The sequence below is a fragment of the Rattus norvegicus genome, chromosome 1, assembly GCF_036323735.1.
Source record: "Rattus norvegicus strain BN/NHsdMcwi chromosome 1, GRCr8, whole genome shotgun sequence".
Lineage (NCBI taxonomy): Eukaryota > Metazoa > Chordata > Mammalia > Rodentia > Muridae > Rattus > Rattus norvegicus.
Window position 1 is genome coordinate 109,399,964 of NC_086019.1, and position 25,291 is coordinate 109,425,254.

The following is a 25,291-nucleotide window of genomic DNA, read 5'->3' on the forward strand; positions in this document are numbered from 1 at the left end:
TTCTCTCCTGTAGATGCAATGGCTTCTCTGTCACGAATTCTCATTCTCATTGTGTGTGCTTCTCCTAGCATGACAAGCCAAATCATTCAGAATGATGCCCATTATCAGGACACCGTTATTAACAGAGCATCCTTTGTAGGATGGTGTCATTATGTCAGTAAAGGCAGGTACAAGATAGAACAACGCCTGTCATTGGACGAGAAGGAAGGATGGGCGGGAGAAAAATTTTAGAGAGGAGAAGGAGACTGGAGCAAGGGAAGAGAAGCAGCCAAAAGAACATGGAGGCAGATGTTAAGATTCCTTTCTGCACATTTAAAGGTTGTTATGAATATTTAAGGGATGGATGTGTACAGGGCTTTGTATGTCTAGATGAGCAAATTATATCTTATCAATTAGATCAGAGGTTATTGTGTTGTGTGTTCTTTCATGTGACTATTTAAGTTCAAGAGAGCATGTGGTGGCCAGACACGATAGCCCACCACGAAATTGGGTTGTGTATGTCTGGCATGGTGGCCACCTGCCTTGGGAACTAGATGGGTAGAGAGATTGTTGCCAGGCTTAGAGAGTAGCCATCGGCAGTGTTATATGGGATGGAGCAGAGCAGGTGAGACACTTTGCTGACTGAAATGATGATATCTAACAGATATCTGGGGGCACTATGGTGCCAGACCTAGTGTGGGATTAAAGACAGCATTTTTTTATAATTTTACAGTAGCAATCTTTTGCTCTAGATGTGTCCCTATGGTTGGATGAAAAATAGCCACCTACTTAAAACTGCATCACTTCTCTCCTATGTTCCTGTTAGGTATATATACATATACATATACATATACATATACATATACATATACATATACATATACATATACATATACATATACATATACATATACATATACATATACATACACACACACACACACACACACACACATATATATATATATATATATATATATATATATATATATGGTGGCGTCTGATCAGCACAAAGCACTCAATCAATTTATGATGTTATACCGTTGCTGCACTCAGGTACTGTTTTCTCAGGAGTAGCTATGCTGTACTACTCCTGGATGCACTTAGGAATCTTTGAAGAGAACTTTGCTTGCCATGACCTGAGTCAATGAGTGGAACTGGAGTTTGCTATTGTGTGTCCAGTAAGTTTAGCATCATGAGAATTGGTCACAAATGAAATTCACCAATGCAGATTTCATCAGCACCATGATTGAGGATCATCCTCTAAGACTCCAACATTAACCTAGTATGGCTTCCTTTGTTTCTTCAGGACAAAGAGAGTAGATATAAAAGGAAGTTCTTATGTATTACAGGATTGCCTCAAACTTCATATGCTCTGGCCTCAGACCCATCCCAAATGCTAAAATCAAAGGTATGTTTCACCATGCCTGGCTAGGCAGTACCATTTGTGTTGGCGAGTTCTAGCACACCTCTCCAGGCCATGGCTCCTCCTTTTGTAATGACACCTCTTCCCCTTCTCTCCCATCCTGTAGAGCATGATGATTGTGGCAGCGGACAACACAACTGCGACAAAAATGCCATCTGTACCAACACAGTCCAGGGACACAGCTGCACCTGCCAGCCGGGTTACGTGGGAAATGGCACCATCTGCAAAGGTAGGCTTGCTGCCTCATTGGGGCAGCCTCCATCTGCTACACTATGGGAGCTGAACATAGCTGACTTCTGCCCCTGGTCTCTCTGCTGGTCAGGGTACTGTGCATGGAAGAAAAAGCCGCAGCAGATCAGGGGCTGGAGATGTGGGCTTGGGTGCAGCTCCACACCTGGATAGAACGCTCCAGCTTTGAGTCTTAGAGAAATTGGGACTAGTGATGGAAGGGTCTGGTGTGAATCTGGGTCCATGTGAACTATAATCAGAGGGTAAGTGGATGCCAGTCTCGCTTACATTCAGGGCATCTGCCTGACTGAGATACTTTACCTTTAGAGATGCTGATTAGAGCTCAATCAGTGTTCTGGCTTTGTATACATTTTATGGCCATCTTCACATCCTTCCTTTAGTCTTATGAGAATGTGGGGCCTCCCAAATTGCCACCCACAATCCACATACTCTTTCTTTAGAGGCCCATTGGTTCCTGCCAGTCCTTGGACATGACCATCCTTTCAGCCTTCATGGGTGGTCATGTTATGTCTCTACTCAGATGTCCACATGTCACAGAAGGCACCTTTATTGTCCCCAAGACCAAACGTTGCTCAGCTGCTCATCATTAGCAGCCTCACTGGACACTCTATATTGCACATTTGTGGTTTTTTCTGTGTGATTTGCTTGCCATGAGAGTGGAAACCCTGGGTAGCAAGCACATGGTCATATCCTCACAGCTTAACGTCTAAGGAAAGAATGTGCCTGGCACACTATAGCAATTCATTAACTGGGATAACCAGCCTAATCAGTCAACAAGGAAAGAGACACAACTTCCTCCCTGTTCTTCCTTCTCTTCCTTCTCCTTCTCCCTAACTAGAAACTAAAACAAAAGCAGAAAGATAATTATAGTTACAGTGTGTAACTTTTATAATAAAATTTTGCTCACATATTTGATAAACAGACTAAAGCAGTTTAAGCCGAGCAATACATGTTGCTAAATATCTTGGCATTTAGGGTTAAATGGACAGAATGCTTGCAGACAGTTCTAAATGAGATTAGCATACCCTGACCTGAGGGTTAAGGTTCTGAATAGGAGAGTGTTTATCTGCCTTGCCAGCCTGGCATTAGTGCTGAAATGGAAATCAGGCTTTAACTAAGCAGTTGTCAATATGTAGCTGATAGACTAAGCCTCCTTTCTTATCTGTCATTAGCTGGATAAAAATCTGGTGATCCTGGAAAGCATTCTTGTCTCAGTGGCTGATAATATTGGCATTTATTTTGTAAACACACAGTGTGTGTGAATATTGTATCTGGACCTTCTCCCTCTCCCCGCAAAATAAACAGAGGTAAGATAGGGCCCCAGAGGATTCATCATTTAAAAATGGTGAAAACAATTCGAACAAATGCTTCCAACCCAAGTGGTAACATTTACAAAGCAGCATTGGCTCATACAAAAGAGGTTCATGAGAACCATTAAAACACTGAGCCTTGTGCTGTGCTGTGTCTATCATAGGATTCCTTTGGTTGCAAGCAACAGGATCAAAGGATGAAGACTTGGGATTTGCAGAGCCAAGAGACAAATATAAATTTGGGCTTCCTTTACAAAAGTAGGCAAAGCTTGCTCCTTAAAGGTGCCCAAATGTTTATTCTCATTTGTGCTTGAAATTGACTGTTCAGTGTTGCTCGCTTGGGTCTGGAGGACAGTCTCTGTGTGACTCATAGGAGAGCTATAGGTCTGTCCTGCAGTGTGGAATCCTCATATGGATATGCATCCATCCCCACATCCTGACCTTGCTTGAGCAGAGAACTTGAATCAAGCATCCCCCCTTTCCTAAGATTTCATATCCTGTCCAGAGCAGATAGGGCACACCAGATGTGAAGATCTCTGCAGCAGTTCTCTGGATATATCTGTATAGTGCACCAGGTCCTTGATATCCAGCACCCAGGAGGGTGCCACCATTCTTATTCTGGAAATAGCACAACATATGTGCTCAGTCCCAACCCTTCCAGTGTCTGCTAGTAGAAGTCTTTAAGCTATTTTGGTATGATGAAAAGGCAGAGAAGCATCTGGAGGGACTGCATTTGAACTAAAGATTTCTAGGGCATCCAATCCAGATTTTTGTCTTATCCAAGAGCTTGTGAGTAGGTGAGAGGATATACAGACATATTGGATATCTGTGACCTTTCTTGTTCTTGTCTGCACGAAGAATCGGTGTGCTCAGGGGAACATCCATCTTGGGTCTTACTGAACCTTAGAACAAATCTACATGCGAAGTTATTGGGAACTTCGCAGTGGTGATTACAGAATGCCAAACCCTGAGTGTGGAGCCCTTCTACGTGATGCACACTTGGGAAATTGGTCCTGTGTGGTGTAAACTAGATTTTGCTGAAACAAAGAGGATTTCCCAGGAATACCACAGAAACTAAAGGCAGAAAGAAGCCTGGCATTGGGGATAACTGCTCCAAAGGATACAGTTTGAGGAGCACGTTTCCCTGTGGTTTCTTTTGTGGGTTGGCTTTTTGTTCTTATCTCTTCTGCAGACTGGGATTCTATTTGTGTCAGACACCAGGTGTGACCAGGGATCTTGGTGTGGTCGTTCTCTTCAAGTTGACTAGATAGTAGATCTGTTAGGAAAAAGTGCTAAATTATTGATTTATTCTGAGAATTGTTGTGGTTTTGTGAAGAGGCTAGAATTGTTAGGCTCCCCCTACTAAGTAGCAAATGAAAAAGAGGGAAAGAAGTCAAGCACATAGAGGCTGAAATGCCAACATGAAGCTTCCTCTCACTCCTTGGGGCAGGAGGAAAGCCTAGATCCCATGGGTACACTGATCCTAGTGCAGAGATGAACAAAGAACGGGGAGGCAAAACTCCATCAGGTCCACATCTTCCCTCTAACTCACTCAGTCAGCGTGAGGTTAAGTCAAGAGGCCAGATGGGGTTGCTCAGAAAGGAATGCCAAATGGCGTATCAGCACCTTCTCCTGAACGCTGTTCACTGAAAAGTGGCAAGATACCTGTGTCTGCCCTTTCGCTGGTGTTCTGACCTACGAGATATGTCAGGGGTCTTTTACAAAATGTGTAACTATTTCCATGGAAATCAGAGTTCAGGGGCTAAGTGCAGACTGCTTTTACCATCCCTCCATCTTGATTGGCTCTCCGAAGAATGCTCGAAAGTTAGCGGGAGGCATTTGTTCAAACTTCCCCAGCATTTCAGGGGCTGATAGGTTGTGACAGCCTTGTGCTATCTTTTAATACCTACCCTTCCTTTGTCTGTAGAAGCGAATTAGTTAATCTTCCTCTTCCTGGAGTTTATTTTCAGATATCTCAGGGGACACTTTAACGATCCTGAAACGTGTGGAGATGCAGATGTCCCCAGTACTTTTCAAGTCCTGGGTTCCCATCCTGATGCCTTACACTGGGAGATTATTCTTTTTCTGTGTCCCAGAAAGCTCTCTGAATGCCACCTCAGCCTGTACGGCCACATATCACATCTGTTTGCTTACGCATCTGCTTCTTGTATGCTGTGGCTTAATACATCTGCAACAAGGCTAAGCAAAGGGGGAGTGTACTATAGACCTTGGAAGTTTCCTCTCGAGGGAACATTAGGCAAATGTGTCCTTCTAATGGAATATGCATTCATGTATTTGGAAGGATTTGTAGGAAAGCAAGTTTGTCTGGGGTCCCAAAAGTTAGGGGGTCACCCAAGCTTTATCCTCATCTGTGAAAGTGTTGGTTCCTGAAATAGATACACAAGCCAATCTCAGTGTGAAGCCTGGGCTGCTAATGGAAGGCTGTCTTCAAAGAAGAGCACTAGTTAGGTTCACTGTACGAATTTTAGGCACATAAGTGAGACTTTCTTCTAAGGCTTCTAAAAATCTAGCAGTTTTCAGAGGTGACATGATATGAGCACTTTGCAGAGAGTACTTGCATAGAAGGGCTACTTTCTGGAAACATCTATCTGATGGGAGACTGGATACTTTCAGTGTATGGCAGGAGGCCAGAAACAAGGCTAGGGAAGGTTGGGTATAGAAAGATTAATGTGACAGCCTACACTCACAATGCCACTGACATCTTGAGTTAGCAGACATTCTAAGGAAAGCAGACATCTTGCAGTTGGCGAGATGATTTCAGCAGCTCATAGGCAGTGTGAGAAGAAGAGAGAGGGCGAGAGAGAGAGCAGAATAGTAAGTTGTTATAGCAAGCTATCACTGAAAATAATAAAATTGATGAACTGCCGGGCTGTGAATCAGAGAAGATGAAATTTGGAGATTCTGAAGCAAATGGCAAGGGAAATGCGAAGCCTTTGGCAAAGGTGCTTATAGCACTCTAGACAGAGTTCTGAAACGTGGTTAATGTAATGAGGAAGAATTCGGAAGGCTTCGTCCTGAAATGCCGCTGTTAGGTTTGCAGACAGAATGTTTAAGAAGGCGATGATGAAAAAGATTGACTGATAAGGTAAGAGGGTTTGACCCAGTAAGAGACCAGTGCACTTGTAAAAACACACGCATACCATAAGCGTGTAAGGATGGTTTCTCCATCTACACTTATGAAGCAATTTCCTAACAGCTCAGGAAGCATACAGAGGTTATTTCAGCTCTGACTGGTTTATAAAGGCAGAAGGCAAATAGATTAGGAGTAGCCCAGGGCCAGGTTCAAGTCAGGAAGATAAGCTCTTGGGGTATTCTCTTTACATGGAATATTCTCTTTACAATTATTTATTTTATTTTTATATATGTTTGTGTGCTTGCTTGTCTATGTGGACACCTAATATATGCAGGTATATTCAGAGACCAGAGGGGGCATCAGATTTCTTGGAAATGAAGTTACTGGTGGTTATTGCTACTCATGGGGGCTGGGAATTGAACCCAGGTACTCGGCAAGAACAGCAAGTGTTCTTAATTGTTGAGCCACCTCTTCAGCCCCATGGACTATGCTTGTAATAGTCAGAGCCACCTAAAATCTTCTTTTTAATTAATTATTTAATATTATGACCACAGTTTTTCCTCCGTTCTCCCCCCTCCCCCTGAGTCCCTTCTCCACTTTTCCTCACCCCATCCACTCCTCCTCCATTTCTCTTCAGGAAAGTGGAGACCTCCCACAGATATCAAATAGCCCTGGCATATGAAGTTACAGTAAGACTAGATATCTTTGCCTATTGAAGCTAAATGAGGCAGCCTAGTAGGCAGAAAAGGTCCCAAAGGCAGACCACATAGTTATAGACAGGTCTTGCTTCTTCTGTTGCGAGTCCCACATGAAGACCACAGTACACAACTGTAACTTATGTGTAGAGGGCCTATGTCAGTCCCAGGCATGCTTCCTGGTTGGCAGTTCAGTCTCTGTGAGCCCCTATGGGCCTAGGTTAGTTGATTCTTTACATTTTTGTGTGGTGTCCTTGACCCCTCTGACTCCTACAATTCTTTCTCCCTTTCTCCAGCATGAAACATTCCTCAAGCTCTGCTTAATGTTTGGTTGTGGGTTTCTGTATCTGCTTCTGTCAGTTGCTGGGTAAAGCCTCTCATGACAATTATGCTAGCCTTTTGTCTGCAAGTATATCAGAATATCATGAGCAGTGTCGGGGTGGGCGCCCTCTCATGGCGTAGGTCTCAAGCTGAACCCGTCAGTGGTTGGCCACTCCCTCAATTTCTGCTCCATCTTTACTCCTGCACATCTTGTAGGTCACCTATGTGTGGAGGGTAATATATGCAGGTCCCTTCTTAGCTGAATATGGACATTCTTGGGCCAGATTATTTTACTGCAAGGAATGGAACTCTCAAATAACATAGGACTGTTAAGAAATTTGACTATAAGTCAGTTGCATAAAGACAAAACTGATGTAAATGTGGATGAGGAAAACTCCAGTTCCATTAAGCTCAACTAGTCAGCAAACACGTATAGCATAGGACATGAAGTTGAATATACAGTGGCAGAAAATTACTTGTCAGGAACATGCAGACCCAAAATATGCTTAAGCATGCACAGACCTGAGGAGAGGTTTTCAGAACAGTACATCTGTCTGTCTGTCTGATTGTGTGTGTCTGTCTATCCATCTCTATCAACCCTGTAATCATTATCCATTTCCTAAACAAACAATCAAACAAACAGTTTCTTATTAAAGGATGCCTAAACTCTCATTGGACCCTTTGTTCTGTGAAACTTTGCCCCTTCTGGACATGTTGAGCCTCGTCTGTCAGTATATTGTCTCTCCCTCCTCCTCCATTGTTAGGCTGGAAGCTCGCTGACCATCCCCTGACCAGACAAGTTATCTTCATGTGATTTTTATCCCTTTGGAATTAACTCCTGATCTAGAATACCGTCTCACATCATCCACTTCCCATTAATGCTCTGTTCACTTCCTCGGTGCAGCTCAAGTGATGATTCCTGTCTTCTCTTCAGTCAGGATAGATTAATTCCCTCTCACTTCTGATGTAGTCTTCAATGTATTATTGTCTAGTCAAACCTATCTAGCTTCTTGCTGCCATGAGACCCTATGTATGGTGATGACTTACCAGGCAGTTGCAATGGGCTGGACCACTTGACGTGACACAGTTCAGTTCTGTTCTTGTGGTGTGATGGTTGAGCCATTCCTACATATAGACTGTCCCAGAGAAAGTGGACTGTGGTGTGATCCCAAGGCAGCAAGGAACAACCATAAATTTTGCAAGTTTTTCCTATAGCTTTGCAGACACCCTTGGGAACTTGGCTTTGCTGAATAAACTTCTAGGCTGAATATTGTGAGCAAAGCAGTGTTCTCTGTTGACTCCCAAGTAGTATAGTACCTTCTTCCACTAAGCAGGATGAGGTATTTTTTACGTTGTTCTGTATATTTCTTCAATTTAAGCTCCTTCATCTTTGAATTCCCACTGATGATTCTACCTTCAGAACTTTGTCCTGATGTGATCAGTGATACAAATGGCACCTGGCATATCAATTAGTGAATAACATTTACTGTAGACACTGTGAGCGTTGCCCTTTTCTAGGCACGAGTAAATGGTTAGGTTTTTGGCTCAAGTGTAACTCAACTTCCTGCAGCGTTTGAGACCATCAACTACATTTAACTGTTCTAAAAAAGAAAACTCCCCAGAAAACTCATTGTCCTGGCCTTCTTCTGATTTCAACAAATACTCTGATTTCTTTGTAAACTTTTTGACTATCTTTCAACATTTTCTCCCTCCTCTTTTTTCCTCAGCAACTGTGTTCAAACGTAAAGACTTAAACATCACTTACTTTCCATCAAACATTAAATATATGCCTCCACTTCCAAACTCATCCTTAAGGTCCCCAAAGTCACTTCCTAGAACCACTTCCCTGAGAGACTCACTGCGATCCCCTTTGTACAATGGGAATATGCTCTAAGATTAAAAATGAATGCCTGAAAATGTAGCTAAAACCACACACACACACACACACACACACACACACACACACACACACACGTATTGCAATATATATTACATACATAATAATATTCTCCTGTGTTAACAGGCAGGCAGCACATACAGCAGAGATGCACTGGACAAAAGGGTAGTTCACATCCAAGATAAGATAGAACAATACATACCTGTTCTCATCATGCTACCCAGAATGCCACACAATGTGATGTTTAAGAATTATTGTTGAAATTTTCCATGTAAACATTTTCAGGCAGCAATTATTGTAGTTAAGTGCAACACAGAAATAAATATCAAAGTTGGGTAGAGGATTGTATCTCACAATCGTACAAACCAGAGGCATCGCTTCTCCCTTGAAGTCATTTTCCAACTGAGCACCAGGGTTGTCTCTTACCAGATTGCTTAAGAACAGACCTAAATGTTTCCTTTTTGTTTCTGGTTTTCATGTTTTATACCACCCCATCAGAAAATCTGTCATCTGTCCCTTATCCACAATACAGTAATTTCTTAGCACTGCAGACCTCTGTCACAGCTTAAACCACAATCATCTCCTCACTGGTATATGCTCTAGAAAGAATTACAGCCAGAATTTTGAAAACTACATATGTGATTGCCAGGATCATATACAGTAGCTTCTATTTTCTCATAGATTGAATGGTGGAGAGCTAGGATTGCTGAAATCACCAAGAAGAAGAGGTGCTTTAAGAAATGGGTGGCCATACCAGTGAGGGCCAGGCTAGTAGAAAGGCAGAATGAACTTTGGTGGGAGGAAGAAGGTCTAAAATGAAATGGAAATCCAAAAAGTAACTAAACCGTCCCCCCTTTTCCTTGAGATTAAAGAATTTCAAAGAAAATACAACCTTTGCTGGATTGTACAACCTAAGACACTCAGCTAAGATAGGAAAAGAGCTTTTGTGTGAGACTCACGCATATGTGAGAATTGTGTCCTGGTTGTAAACTTTGCAGGCAGATATGCTGGGCCCATGTGTTGCATTTACTGGGACTAGCAATATGGCCAGGAATGAATGACCATGTTTCTTTCAACTCTAGCATCTATACCGTAAAGGCTATCAATGCACAGTGCTCATTCCTCCAGACCAGTGTCCCTGTCTCTATCAGGAGCCCAAGGGTTGTTGCTTCATTTGATTATGATTTTAAATAAAACAACACAGATGAACTGGATTAAAACATCACTGGAAATGTCTGTCTTCCCATCTGAATTAGTTACTTTGTGTGTGTGTGTGTGTAATAAAATACTTTACTGTTCTAATTTCCTTTCTATTGCTGTGATATAAAATACGGTGACAAAAAGGGAATTTGAAGAAGAAGGTGTTTATGCATTTTACAATTGCAGGTTATAGTCATAATTTTAGGGACATTGAGGCAGGGACTCATCACATCCACAATCAAGAACAGAGAGAAACAACAATCTGTGAATGCTCTCTTCCACCTTCTGAAGTCTAGTAGCCATGTGTAGGGAATGGTGCCAACCACAGTGGTCTAGGTCTTCTATGCCAGTTAACATCAAGGGAGTCTCTCATATCACAATATGACCTCATGAATATTCTCTTCCTAGATGGCTATAGGTTGCAGCATGTTTACAGTCAAACCTTACCAACCTACTGAACAAAGCAACTTTAAGGAAGAATTTATATCAATTCACAGTTTGAAAGGTAATTTATCCTGGTAGGAAAGTCATAGTGAGGGACATTTATAGTCAAGAAGCAGAAAACCAGACTGTTGGTGCTTAGTTTGTTTTTTCCTATTTTATTAGTCAGACTTAGTGCATAGAATAATGATGGGTCTTCCTACCTCAACTATCCTAATCTAGATAATCTCTCATAGATATGCCCAAAGGTTTGACTCCTAGGTTATTCTAGATCCCATCAAATTGACAATCAGTATTAACTCTTATATGATCTTCAGTCACATTACTAGGTAGAATCAATTTCCCTTAGGACTTACAGAGCTTTCTCACAAAAATACACACACATACATATACACATAAACATAGGCAGACGTGTGTGTGTGTGTGTGTGTGTGTGTGTGTGTGTGTGTGTATAATATGCATTCAATAACCATCTCTGTCCCTGTTCAAGGTATTGATTGATGGTGTTGATATTAAGCATGCCTTAAGAGCATCAGAGGCATATGCCTTTCCTATTTTATTTATTACAAGGCTGGGCTGGCTACTTCAATATATATTTTAAGAAAACAAAAATGAGAAATGTCACTTTGTGATCTAAGGTCTAAATTCACCTATGCGTGGTGTGTACTGTTAACTTGGACATTGTTCTTTCATGTGTGCCCTCCCTTGCTGAAATCAAGAGAACCATCCCTGAGATTGGGATCAGTCTCTATATGACCCCTCATAGCATAGCCACTTAATTCTCAACCACAGATAGACCCAGAATCACTTTATTCTGTAAAAATTAAGACATGACTCTGCCACGTGTTGGAGCTTGAGCTACCACAGTTTTCCTGTCACCACAGCAGGTTTGAGTCCATGGAGAGTGGATATGGGACAGGGTGGACAGCACAGTGGTCTTTAGAGTATATAAGACGGCGGGACTGTATGTCAGAGATGACTTACCTCCACCTCCAACGCTATGGGTTGACACTGTAGTTGAGGATGCAGAAACCCTGGCAGACAGAGACTGGAAATTCTGAGGATCGCACTGTGGCTTGGTGTGGAGAGCCCAGGGCAGAGACTTCATCAGGATTGTCAAGTAGAAGATGCTCCTCCCCAGCCAGCATGTCCTGCTTTCTGGGGGGACAATCAAAGCTGAAGCAGCTCTTCTGTGACTGCTGCCTCCTGGAGGCTGGCAAGGTGTGAATGGCCCCCTGTCCCCACCTGCACTACTGTTGTTTGTGATGATGGGGATAAGCAGTACTGGGACCAGTAGGGTGGCTTTGCAAACTTCCTGCCAGACAAATGCTCACCAGCAAGCACTGCTACCAAATGTACCAGCAAGTTACTTGTTACGGTCCTAAAAGAGGAAGGGTTTTATCATATTGATTTAACTCTGAGAGAAGAAAAAGCCTCTAAGCCCGAAGAAAGTTACTATGCTTAATGCTTCGGCAATTCATCCTCTGAAAATGTATCTGGGACTCAAAAATAGAAGTGATTTTTCTCATACTCGGTTACTAAGAGACCTGTATGCCTGTACATCTGGTAAAGGGCTGTGGGTCACCGGAAGCTATGCTGCCCTCCCGAAACAGGAAAGAGCAACAGACCAACAGAGGCAGAAGCCAACTTCAGTGACCGAAGCCCTCTCCATTGGTTGTGTTCCTTGGCTTGTTAAGGTAGAACTTGTAGTTTTTTTCTGGGCCTTTAGTATTTCTTTCCTTCTGCTGCTTTTCCAATAGGAGAGAGACAAAAAAGGAGTCTCTTGGATATACTTAAATCACAGTTCATCACCAAGCAATGTCAGTACTTACTGTGTAAGGCTAGCAGCCTGGAAGGCAGTACCGGAGTCCCCTGAGGCTTAGAGGAAACATCCTGAGGAGCTAGCTTGACTCTCAGAGGGTGTGTTGACAAGCGCTGATTCTTCCCAGAGCTGAGGCTGCACTTGGGTGAATTTCACAGGTGTTTGTACCCTACTTGTCACTGCGCAATTGACTCGCGAGATTAGCATAGCAATATAAATACCCATCAGTCCATTTTATTTTAAAAGCAGGCAACTAAGCATTGCGTTTCTATTGAGCCACTGGGACAAGATTGCCTTCCTTTCCTAAGGAATGATTTTCAAAGGACCAGAAAACTTTCCCTAGGCAGCTTTCCTAGTGGATGCTATAGTCAGTATCCAGGTTCAGTGCTGCATCGTGGTGTGTGCTGCTGAGCGATTGTTGACAAAATGCTCAGACTGTTCAGAGCCTGAAACTGGGGAGATCATCCAGTGGCTAAGGGGACATTCTGCTTTTGCAGAGCATCTGAGTTCGGTTCCTAGCACCAGTATTACACGGCTCCTGATCATTCGCGACTTTAGCTTCAGGATATTGGATATCTTCTTCTGAACTCCACAATACCCACACTCATGCATATAATTAAAAATTAAAAAAAAAAGTCTCAGAGAAGCAGCCAGGGATGGATATCATACAGAACAGCGGCCATTGGTGCCTCTGTAGTGGATCAGCTTGTGTACAGAGTAAAACACTGCTTTGCTTTGACCATGTTCAAGACAAGATTAACATTAAAAGGAATTATTGCCCCTTCTTTTCTTTTTTTTTTTTCTTTTCTTTTTTTGAGACAAGATCTCTTTACAGAGCCCTGGCTGTCCTGGAACCCGCTATTTAGGTGATCTGGCCTAGCATTCACAGAAATCATCTGCCTTTGTCTCCATTCCTTAAGTGGTAAGATTCAGGCATGAATTACCACACATGCTCTGATCTATTAACTTTTAATGAAGCACAAATAGCTATGTCCTCCCCTACTTCATAAGCACAAAGACATTTTTACTCTAATGCTAGTTATAGCATGAATAAGGTGTTATCAAATTCGATGTGAACCAGAGACAGGCGATACTTCAGGTCTAACCCATCAACCACCTGGGCACGACCTGCTACTGTCTTTCCACTGCTGGAGGGAGGCAGTTGCTGAAAACCATGACCAGGTGAACTCCCTTGGGAAGCCACTCTGAAGCCACACCTGGTGAACAATGGCAACCAGAACAGGTTACTGGGTGTTTAGTAGAACTCTATCATTTTTTTATTGGATGCAGGCAGATTCACACATGCTGCCCGGCCTAGCACTGTTTTGAGTAGGAGCCGAGAGTTAAGAAGAGGTCAGGAGTCTGGGATGAGTGAATGCTGTTGTTGGGTCTACCTGAGTCTTAACACTTTGCTTAGGTAGTTTCTTTGTTTCAGGTCTCTATCCAGGCAGCAAAGCATGGTGATAGAGTTGTTAAAGCATCTCGTATATTCTGAGAGATAGAAACTATGTCTGGACCTCAAAAGACTTAAGACAGCTAGCCTACTATGCTCTTTGCTTAACCTGTCTTTAAGAGAACAATGCACGACAGCCAGCCTTCCTTGCTTTGATCTCCATGTTTTGGCTCTTAAAACCTAATTTAATGCATAGCTTTAATATTAAGTTGTGGATTGTTCCCTGCTCCTGACCGTAAGTAATGCATGTGTGTTTGTTCATAGTGGTAAATAAGTGCTTGAGACAACAAATATGTTATAGGCAATCTTCTAAAACTAATATCCACCACAGACACCAGAAGCAGCATTTGGATATTGCCTGATTGCCTGTTTGCTTTTTAGTCAGGTTGGTTCAGTTGAAGTCAGTAACTTAATCTCTTAGGGAACTCGATTAAAGATTTCTGTAAAGTAGCCCTCATTCCTTCCCCACGTAATGCTTTCTGTGCTGTCCAGTAAAAGAGAGAGCAGAGGCCATTGTTTGAGGCAGATTAATGAGACAGCTTTCAGGTAGGCCCAGATTCACAACAGAGTACAGATAGACCACAGACCACAAGCTACAGAGAGATCGAAGACAGGGAAAATGGTGAAGAACTCAGATCTGAGAGCACTTTTAGCCACACCACTCTTAGAAGGAAGTCTTTGATTTATTTCTTGAACATGGCAACACATATCAGTGACTCTGTTTTTATCATTAATTCATGTAGCCGAATGAAGCAAAGGACTCATTGAGTAATATTTACAAATAGTATGCAGCTTCATACCTAATCTTGGAATCTTGATCACTGCTTCCCCCCTTCAGTAGACTATTAATGGGGTGGATGATTAAGACACACCATTCCACCTGTCATCTGCACTCCCCTGCCTTCAAGTTTCTGCTTCATCTAATCCAAAACATGCCCATGAATTTCTGTATTTCAACTCAGAGTATATTCTCTTTATTTTCTCAAATAGAGTTAGTTGTGTGCATGGCAGCAATCTCCAGGCCCTGGTAACTGTCACTTAAAGCCTAGTTCTGAAAATATGACATCCTCTAACTCAACCACTTGGACCAGAACGTCTGCTTCTGGTACTTTCATCTAACCTTTCTCCTTTCCTTGAAACTGTGTTAGATAGGGCAGCATGTGTCAATCACCTGAACCCAGTAAGGAAATGGTAGAGCTCTGATGGATGCCCGGTAATCAGTTCTTGTGGCTGCCATTCATTGTTCACCAGGTGTGGCTGCAGCGTGTCTTCCCAAGGGAGCTCACCTGTCCATGGTTTTCAGCAGAGAGACAGTAGCTGGCCATGCCCAGGTGACTGATGGGTCAGACCTGAAGGAAGCACCTACCACTGGCTCACATTGAATTTAATAGAGCCCTTTCCATGCCAGATCTAGCATGGGAGCTAACTGTGCACCTGTGAAAAAACGGAAGGACATAGCTATTTGTGGACACAAATAGTCTCCAATGAGCACTGCTACCAGCAGCATGTGCCTAAAAGCGACATGTGCATAAAAGCTTGGATGACTTTCTGAAGCATTCAACCTGGTTCCTTGCAATGGTCATTTGTAGGTGCTCACCTAAGGAAGGCTGGCATATCCAGGGTTTGAAAATGGTTCTTGTTGAGCGAACCACATCATCATTATCACTACTTCTATCAGGCTTCAATGAAGTTAAGACAGTTCAGTTTTTGTCAAAGCTCTTGACCTTCCTAGTTTTAGAGTAAATTGAGAAAATGTTCTGCAGGTCACTTGAAAGTTGTGTGAACAGCTCTGAATCCCTAACAAACTCTTGAGCAGAACTGCAGGCGACATAGAGGAGACACCATGTACCATGCTGAACTGTTTAGTTACATAGCTGCTTGCTTTTGGTTTATACAGTGGCTCCTTTTCTGTGCGTCTTGACTATTTCTTTCCTTTGGTGAAGCTGCCATTTTTAAGACTTTCAAGAAAGAACTGGTGCATTGGCTATTTTTTATCTCATTCTTGGATGGATCATCTAACTCATTTGTATCGATCACTTTTTTTTATAATTTTAATCAGCTATTATTGTTTTGCCAGTGGAGAGAGACTCTAAGTAGACAAGTTTGCTTCTAATTCATGATCTCTTGAGTCCTGGGACTCTCTACGTATGTGTGCCTCTACATGTGGTGACAACAGTATTTAATATCACAATTTTAAATATCCTGGGCAAGGATATGACAAAAGAAATAAGTACTTATTAAAATATAGATAATTTTGATAATTAGCAGGTAAACATGAAGAAGTCATTCTTTAATCACTCTCTAAAAGTAGGGTAGTTGCAGTTATAAAATGGTGAGATAGAAAGATGATTTGGATTCAGTCTCCTATGTAGTTCCAACCTAGACAATATTGGAGGTTTAGACCATAATTCCTGTGTTCTAGAGTTGTATTAAACCCTGATACTTTTAAATAAATTATTTTAAATAATGTGTATGTATATGTGTTTAGTTACGTGTATGTGTTTGCACGTGAGCACAGGTGCCTTCAAAGGTCAGAGGCATCAGATGCTCCTGGAGTTAGACAAACACACATGTTGTTGTGAGCCTCTGGATATAGATACTGGGAATTGAATTCAGGAGTTCTGCCAAGAGGCATCTGTGCCCTAATCCACTGAGCCGTCTTGCCAGACCAAACATTGGTATCTTGAATTACATTACTTTTTTGAAGACTATATTTATAGCTGACCAGGGGAGTGTACTATACTCACTTGAAGAGAATGTCTTTATGCTATGAAAACAAAGTCAAACCACACTCACTCATGCAAGTGCATCTGTGCTATGAAGTTTCTCTAGTTTGTGATACAAAGTTTGGGGAGAGGTGTAGTTTCAAGAATAGCTTCATTCAGGAGGAATGTAATATGAACCATAAGTATAAGGTAAAATTTTCTTGAAGTTTCCTTAACCAAGAAAGAAGTGTGATACTTCTCAGAACACACTAGACAAGCTATAAGTACTCAATCACCAACACGGCAACTATGTTACATCCAGGGTAGGTCTTCAGCAACTATGTTACATCCAGGGTAGGTCTTCAGCAACTATGTTACATCCAGGGTAGGTCTTCAGCAACTATGTTACATCCAGGGTAGGTCTTCAGCAGCAGCAACAGCAGCAGCAGCACACAGTATTCTTGATAACCCCTACTGCTAGGGTATTTAGAGAAGATTTCTGAAGAGGTCACAGCGCCCTTAAAATAGGGAAAGGTATTGCCTGTGAACTCCCTTGTGTTGACAGTTCAGGTCTGGCTTTCAGTCAAGTGTAGCATCCTAGCATTTATTAAAGGGACAGGTGACTGGAAATCAGAGGCCATTTAATTCCTACCAAAGTGTAACGTTTCCTGTCTCAGGATGGAATTTCACCACAAGGTCACATAGTGAATAGCATGAGCAAATTACTTGAAGCCCTGAGTTATGCTAAGATAAGAGAAAGCAGAGGAAGAAGAGGAGGAGTGAGACTCTAGCATGCACTCTTGTTGTACCTCAGAATCAATTTCAATTAAAGGCAGTTCATAATGGAGCGGGCAGGATGTTTTCATAATGACCAGCTCACAGGGACAACGTCTATCAACTTTCAATAGTGACATCCTGTGCTGCCCCACAGTACAGCCATTACCCAGCATTCCCTTAGCTGAGGAATATGGCAATTTGTGGGTAATTTTCTGGCAGGCATGAGGACCTCACTTACTGGGATCATTCCTGAATTTACAGATAATAAATTTTTATTAAGGTGGCCTCTGGTAACTTGGAATTTGTTTCACAGGAATCGAGTTGTTAGATACATCCCTAGGCATCATAAACCAAACAGAGTTTGAATCTGACACTCTTGGAATTAAATCTCCACAGCGACATATGCCATCTCATCTGTGGCACCTCCTTTTCTTTTCTGGGTTTGCTTTCTTGCCCAAAGGAATATGGAAGAAATAACCCTAACCCATAACAAGGAACAAACATAACCACTCCTATCTTGTCATGCTTATTGTTCACAAACCCATCTAGTGCACACCTGAGTCCACAGTCAGGCAGATGATGGAGTGACGAAGACTCATGACTTATGGAGCTTGACTGTTTGGTTAGAAGATGGTTCAACCGCTTTCCTGTTTCTATATAAAATACATAAAACGTAAAAGAAAGTGGATGATTAAGGTCACATGTGAAAGTTAAAACACTTTCACAGTAACTAACCTAATCCCATGAAGCAAACAGATCAGTGTTGCGAGGCAAAGGGAGGAGAGACATCACTTTCTTCATGGCCAGACAACTCAGTGTGGATCCTTCCATCCGTGCACAGTGTGACTGTGGGATCAGACTCCAACATCAGGGATATCCTCAAGTCTGGAGTCTAGGTTTACTAAACATCATATCAGCAGCTTTTATCATTTTGAGCACACTAGTAACTGCTGGCCTATTAACTTTATGAAGAAAAGCAGCAAGAGATTCCAAATACTGAAACGAGAGACTCGTTGAACACGTACTAGAGTAAAATGTATCTTGTGAAAAAACTAGAAAGAACCAGCTGGCCAAGGTTCTTACTTCCAAGCGAAATGGAAAACAGTGTCTTGGACAGAAGAATAGTTGGCAGATTCTACTTCAAACTGGTACATTTTTTATCTCAGGTATTATTATTTTCTATCTCAACAGATACATTCCTGAAAACTATTATTTATTTAAAATATGCTTATCATTTGAGTGAATTATGTGGTATTTTGTAGCTATTTTCTTATTTTTTCCAGTGTTTTCTGGAGCCTTTCAGTTTAAGGGTGTAAAGCATTTGCCATTTTATTTCTTTGTCCTGTCCTCACACCTTGCAGGCTCCTTCCTTTTCAATTCCCTCTTCCTTAAAATGATGCATTTTTGCTTCCTAATCAGCTGGATTTGAAGGGCTATAGTTTGATCACCTAGACAGCGGTTCTCAACTTGTGGGTCACTACCCCTTTGGGAGTCACATACTCGGATGTCCTGCTTATCTGATAATTATATTATAGTTCACAACAGTAGCAAAATTACAGTTATGTAGGAGCAACCTGTGGATGCTGAGAAGTAAGCCTTGATCCTTTCAAAGAGCAAGTTCTCTTAATCACAGAGCCATCTCTCCAGTTCTTACATATCCCTAGAATTTTTTGAGGTATCAGCAGTTAAGGACCCATGTTCTCCAAAACCAATGCAGCCTCTCTGAAAGTCAGCACATGTTTATGTAGAGCATCATGTACAGCTACAATTGATGGTTCTTAGAGTCAGTTCGAAGCATGTATATTATTATATATACATCGTTAGCCAACGTACCAGCCACCAAGAAATGTGTTCATCACATTAGAATAGGAAGCATTTTAACCCCTCCCCTGTCATGGGCAAGCACTAAACTCTCTAGACAGAGGTTGGCAAGCTCTCTATCTGGCAGGCATGAAATGTAGGAGGAAATTATCAGAGACTAGGAGAGCTGCAGTTGCTGCCAAGGAATTTTCATTCCGGTGAGCAAATCCAGCATCCAGGGAACTAGAAACATGCTGGCTGCAACAGGAGAGTGCTTCAAGGTGACAAAATGGATCAGGATGAAAGGGACCTGTAAGTCAGAGGCACTCAGTGAACAGGCAGATTTCTGGCTTTGGATGGTTTCTTGGAACAGCTTGGCTTCAGAGCAATATTCTGGAACAAGTTCAAGCGGACAGAGAATCTGAACTGGAAATGTTAGCTCCTCAGGCCTTGAACAAAGAGGTACCCTATGAGGTTCTTTTCTGTGTTCATTTTTTTTTTTGTTTCAAAAGAATAAGAAAGTTCTCGTTAAGTTAGGAAAGCATGGAGAAAGACAAGGACTGCTGCAATGTTCATGTTAGCTTTGTCACTGTGACAAAATATCTGGGATTACAAATTAACAAAGAGAAAGGGGTTGGGAGTTTATGGTGTTGGAGGTACCAATCCAGAACAGCTCAGTCCCTTAGCTGAGTTTGGAATGTGGCAGTTCTTCATGGCAGGAGCATGTAGTGGAGGAGTTAGAGCAACCATTCACATCAGGGGTTAGAGCAGTGATTCAGAACCTTCTTGATGCTGCTACCCTTTAATACAGCTCCTCATGTAGTGATAACCCCCAACCATAAAATTGTTTCATTGATACTTAACTGTAATTTTGATACTGTTGTGACTCATAATGCAAATATATGATATGCAGGTTGTCTGATATTTGACTCCCAAAGAGGTTATTATAACCTGCCAGTTGGGAACTGCTTGGTTAGGTCAAAAACAGAGAGAGGATACAGGTGTAGTGGCACATGTTTTAAGCCCATCCATTCACAATGCTTCCGAGAGTGGGTCAAGGAGCTATTAATGGTTTCATTGGTGGTTCCATATGGGACAAACAGGTGGGGCATTTGGCAGTTCAACTATTTATCCTAAGCTTATAGTCAATTAAGAATACCCCAGATGTTTAAAGGAGAAATATGATATAAAACTAAGGAAACAAAACGTGGTCTTTGATATGAAAAGGATTAGTTTCATAGGGTTGTAGATGATAAACCAGGCAATGACAGCATTGTGCAGCTATATATTGTAGTGGAGAAGGCCTGAGGTCTTTGGGAGCAGGAGAGCGGGACCTCAATGTCTGTCTTAGTTGGGGAATAGAAGTGGAGGGTCTGTGGATATTTTATGCTGACTGCTGAAGGTGAATAGACATATGTGATATAAACAAGATGTCAGAGTGGAAGATGGAAATATGAAAAATGGGGAAGAATTCCTGTAGCAGGAATATTATGAACCAGTTGCAGGAAAGAGCAGAGCATATGTGTGAAGATTCTCCTCCCATATGCCTGGTCCTTCAGCTGTCAAAATTGCCTGAGAAATGTAAGGCGCCGAACTACACTGAGCATCTCTTTTATAGCATTAGGCAATGAAAATAATAAATGTGTCTCTGAGCAGTGGGCATATGTTAAGTATAAGACTAATTGCGAGGCTAAATGGAACATTCATATTGGTACCTGAAGAAATGTAATGATGGAGGAAAGCCATTTCCTTTCTACCCAAGAAATTACATTATGGAAATTGTGCCTTCAGAATGAATTAATAGATTACTTTAAAAATCCCAATGCCCAGAAAACAAATGCATAAATTAAATATCATGAGTATGGTTAATATTAAAGTAACATTTGTTCTGCTTATGGGAGGAAGGAGTTCATGAGGGAGGTGACAGTTGGTACAGAAGGAGCTTTGAAACTGGCCCCGAGGATTGCCTACATATGCCTGAGGGAGCTGAGGACCACTAAGTTGCTCACCAGTGATGCCAGTGCTCTCTAGCCAGGGCTGACTTCACCATTAACCTTTGTCTGGGGACGTGGCAGGTGCGTTGGCAATCTCTGATGGAAAGACCAATAGGCTTAGAGGTCAGTGTACTGCTTGCCTGGTGAGCTTCCCCATCCCATCTCTTCATAGTACATTTCTCACCTGTCTCTGAACAAGTAAGCCCAGCTGGGTGGAGATGGCCACTGTGGAGCTCAGGGACATCACGGAGTGACTGTCAACCCCCCAAAGTATTCCAGAAGTGCATTCCTGGGCCTTTCTCCATCATGGAGGGGAGAGAGGGAAACAAATAAGCAGGTGTTCTCTAAAATGAAAAGTAGGTGGAAGGGAGAAACAATGTACTAGAAATTCTAGAAACCTCCCCCACTCCCAACATGTCAGCTAGACACAAAAGGATAAAGTCTGCAAGGACTTTAAAGGAGCCAACAGAAAGTGTTCTCCATGTGGAAGGTGGCCCGTGTGTATGGACGATCTCCTAAATAATGTTGGCTAGAGAGATGTATTTATCTCACATAGTCATGAGAGTTGACTGCCTAAAGCTGACCCCTCAGCTTCCTTAAGATTGTTAGGAATCGGAGCTCCCCACTCTTTGTTTCCTTGAAAAGCCATTAACTTGTTCTTTGAGTGACTGCAAAATAGATTTGCCGTCCTTAGGAAACCTCTAGGATGTGCTGTGAGCCAAATGGGCCTCTTGGCTTGTTCATAACCAACTTAACATCTAAACTCAGAATTTCATAGCAAAACCATCTCCATGAACCAGTTTCTGAGAGAAAATTGCAATGGGATTTGACGAGATTATGCTAAGACAAACCTCAGGCACAGGAGTAGGGGTCAACTTTCCATAGCCGAGGAGCTGGAGAAGACAGGCCTTCCGGGAAGTTGCCTTCTGTACATCTCCTTAGTGGACAGGATTTGTCTCCCTTCTGATTCTCTTTCCAAAGCACTCTGAGTATTGTCCCCCTTGATAAAAGATTTTTTCCTCCTGTATTTATATATTTGCTTTTGGAAATACAAAAGAATTTTAACCCAGTTCCTTCTGAAAGGGTCTTATTAAAATATGCAGAGAAGTCCTGTCTACCCCAGTCTTTCAGCATTTTCAGATTTACTTCTGCTGGTGGACAGACCATGCTCTCTCTCACTCCATGTATTTGTACTAGGTACTATGGTGTTTTGGCTGAGTTCTGATTTTTGAATAAAATTTCTTCTCTAGGGGCATGGAAAACTGGCTCATCATTTAAGAGCGTGCATGTGTACACACACACTCTACCCCTAATATTGACCTAAATATTGACTCATGCCTCACCAAGGAAGTATTGGCTCCCTTATCATTCAAACAGACACCGCCTTCAGTTCCATTTGCGTCTATACATCTGCCACTATCTCCCATTCAGGACTGATTCCATTACAAGACAGAAGCACCATCTCCCCCTCCTTTGCATAGCACAGCATCTGCACCATAAAAGGATGTTCAGGAAGTAGATGCCCTGGGCTCCCATTGCTATTTATCCCAGTTATTTTTTCCAAACTTCCTTCCTTCATGACTACAAGATACATTTTTTTTTTACCTTTCCTGAGCAACCTTTATATAACTGTATGTAATCTTTTGCTGAGAACTAAAGGTAGATTGAGGTTGGTATGGCTTCCCTTCAGTCATACTTTGGTGACTTATTTCTTGTGTTCTTAAGAGTGAGGGTTGAGAAAATATTGGCCTGAATTTGAAACCAGGTAGGAAAAAAATCCCTCTGGGAGGATGTCAGATGCAATGGTTAGATCGACAAGGTCAATCTACTGTTAGATCTGTTAACACTGTTTTCTTTTTCTTTCTTTTCTATTTTCTTTTTTCCCCTTTCTTCCTTTCTTTTTTTGGTCATGAATCTCTCTGTGTATCCTGGGCTGTCCTGGAGTTCATTATGTTAAGTGGCTGGCCTCAAATTCATGGATCCATCTATGTATCTCCCTGTAGCTGCCTTTCTAGTACTGGGATTAAAGATCTTTGCCACCATACCTGGCTGATACTGGTATTTTTTTTAAGGTTATGTAAGCAGTGTAGAAGGTTTGGGATGGGCATTTCCTGGTTCTTGTCAGCTTATTAAAAATGAAATCAAGACAATGAGATCTTGCAGAAGTAGCAAAGAAATGTTATTCAAAAAAGTGGTGGAACAGGCGAGACACATTGTTAGGAGTGTCAGGCACCATGAGCGAGAGGACTCAAAGGCTTGGAAGGATGAGTTAGTTACTAAGGTTTGTTTTAGTGGTTCTCTCTTCTGAGTGGCAGTTTTTAAATTATGAAACTTTACCTCTACTGTGTGTGTTTCTTCCCCTTAATGCATCTAATTTTTTTAAAAATGCTGCTTCTCATTAGATAGCCCTAGATTAGGACTTACTATGTAAATGAGGGTAGCCTGGAGCTCACAGAGAGCTGGCTGCTTTTAACTCCTGAATGCTAGGATTTAAAACATAAGCTGCAAACCCAATACTAGATGTTAGTAATAACAGCAACACCCAATAATGCATATGCATAAGATGGCAAATGAGGAATTCTCTACAAAATTCACTTAGAAGACAGAGTTTGTCTTATAATACATGCGCTCAAATAGTTCAGGATGTTTCACTGTCCCACACCTCTTATCTAGACATAACTGGAGTGAGAATCTATGTTTGACAGAGGCTAATATGGGAAAATATATTTCATTGTTTGGAGAAGGCTGTGCCTGCAGTTTGATGTCAGACTGTTAAAGGCATTGTTTCAAGAGGCATTGTTTCAAGAGCACGTGCGGGTAAGGGACCTAGGCTGCCAAATGCCTTATTTTCAGAAGGTTGTGCATAACCCAAACTAAGCAGGCATTGTGAAACGTTCCCTAAAAACATTTATTTCGCAACACTGCTTTTGCCAACTTCTCTGCTAGTTCAGAGGTACAGGTGTGTACAGGGGATTGTCTCCCCTTCTCTCCTCCAATCTCTCCTTCCCCAGTCTTCCCCTTTGCTGTTTTTCTTCTCTTCCCTCCATCCTTCCTCTTTTTCTCTTTCTTCCCTTCTTGTCCCTTCTCTTTATCCTCTCACCCTATTTCTGTCCCTTCATTCTATTTGTTGGCTCAGTCCTTCCTCATTCTCTCTTCCTTTCTTGTTTAGTTACATGTCTATCTATTACGTAATTGAATCATTTTACCCCCGCCCTTCTTCCCATTGTTTTCTTATAAATGCCAAGGCTATTTTAATTGTTATAAATATTTATGTACATATATAATGTATATCCCTAATTACATAAATACAATCTACTCAATCTATAGATATATGTTTATGTATATATATACATATATATATATATATATATTTAAGGCTTACTATTTGGTCTTGGATAATTAGTTTATGTCTTCTTCCTTGGGGAAGATTCTCCCCCACTGTCAGATATTCCTTCATTACTTGTATTTCATATTGAACTACAAGAATCCAGATAGCCAAGACAATCCTGAGCAAAAACAGCAATGCTGGAGGGATTCCCATTCATGATCTCGTATATTTACAGAGTCATAGTAATAAAACAATATGTTATGTCACCAAACAGACAGGTAGATCAATGGAATAAGAGGAAAGACCTAAACATGAGCACATGTAAATTCAGCCATTCATCTCTTTACCAAGATATTAAAAACTAACTCTAAATGGATCAAAGACCTAAATGTAAAACGCTGCCGATATCATTGTAAGAAAGAACTTCCTGACTCCATTTGCCCAAGAACTAAGGCAGCTGACAAGTGGGACCCTATAAAACTGAAGGCTTCTGCACAGCTAAGAAGCAACCGTGTGAAGAAAAGCCCCATGGAATGAAGGAGGTTTTCAACTGTACACTTGACAAAGGATTAATATAGAGACATATAAAGAACTTAAAAGCCAAATAGTCCCCCCCCAAAAAACCCCCTAAAAACCAAATGACCATTTCAGAGCTCATGATGTGAACAGAGTTCTTAAAAGAAATAAAAATGGCAAAGAAGTGTCTCAAACATTGCTCATTGTTCTATCAATAATAGAAATATAAATCCAAACAAGTCTGAAATTTCGTCTGACCCCAGTCAGAATGGCGCTAAGAACAG

At 41.7% G+C, this 25,291-nt stretch overlaps 1 protein-coding gene across 3 annotated transcripts in view; it reads left to right on the plus strand.

Annotated features, from left to right (window-relative positions):
* The window catches only part of Nell1 (neural EGFL like 1), an 864,397-nt gene that overhangs the window by 554,502 nt on the left and 284,604 nt on the right, over window positions 1–25,291 (plus strand). For all 3 annotated transcript variants that reach the window (NM_031069.2, XM_063275215.1, XM_017589771.3), the window contains 1 exon segment: window positions 1,512–1,634. In NM_031069.2, coding sequence (NP_112331.2) covers window positions 1,512–1,634 — 123 coding nt within the window.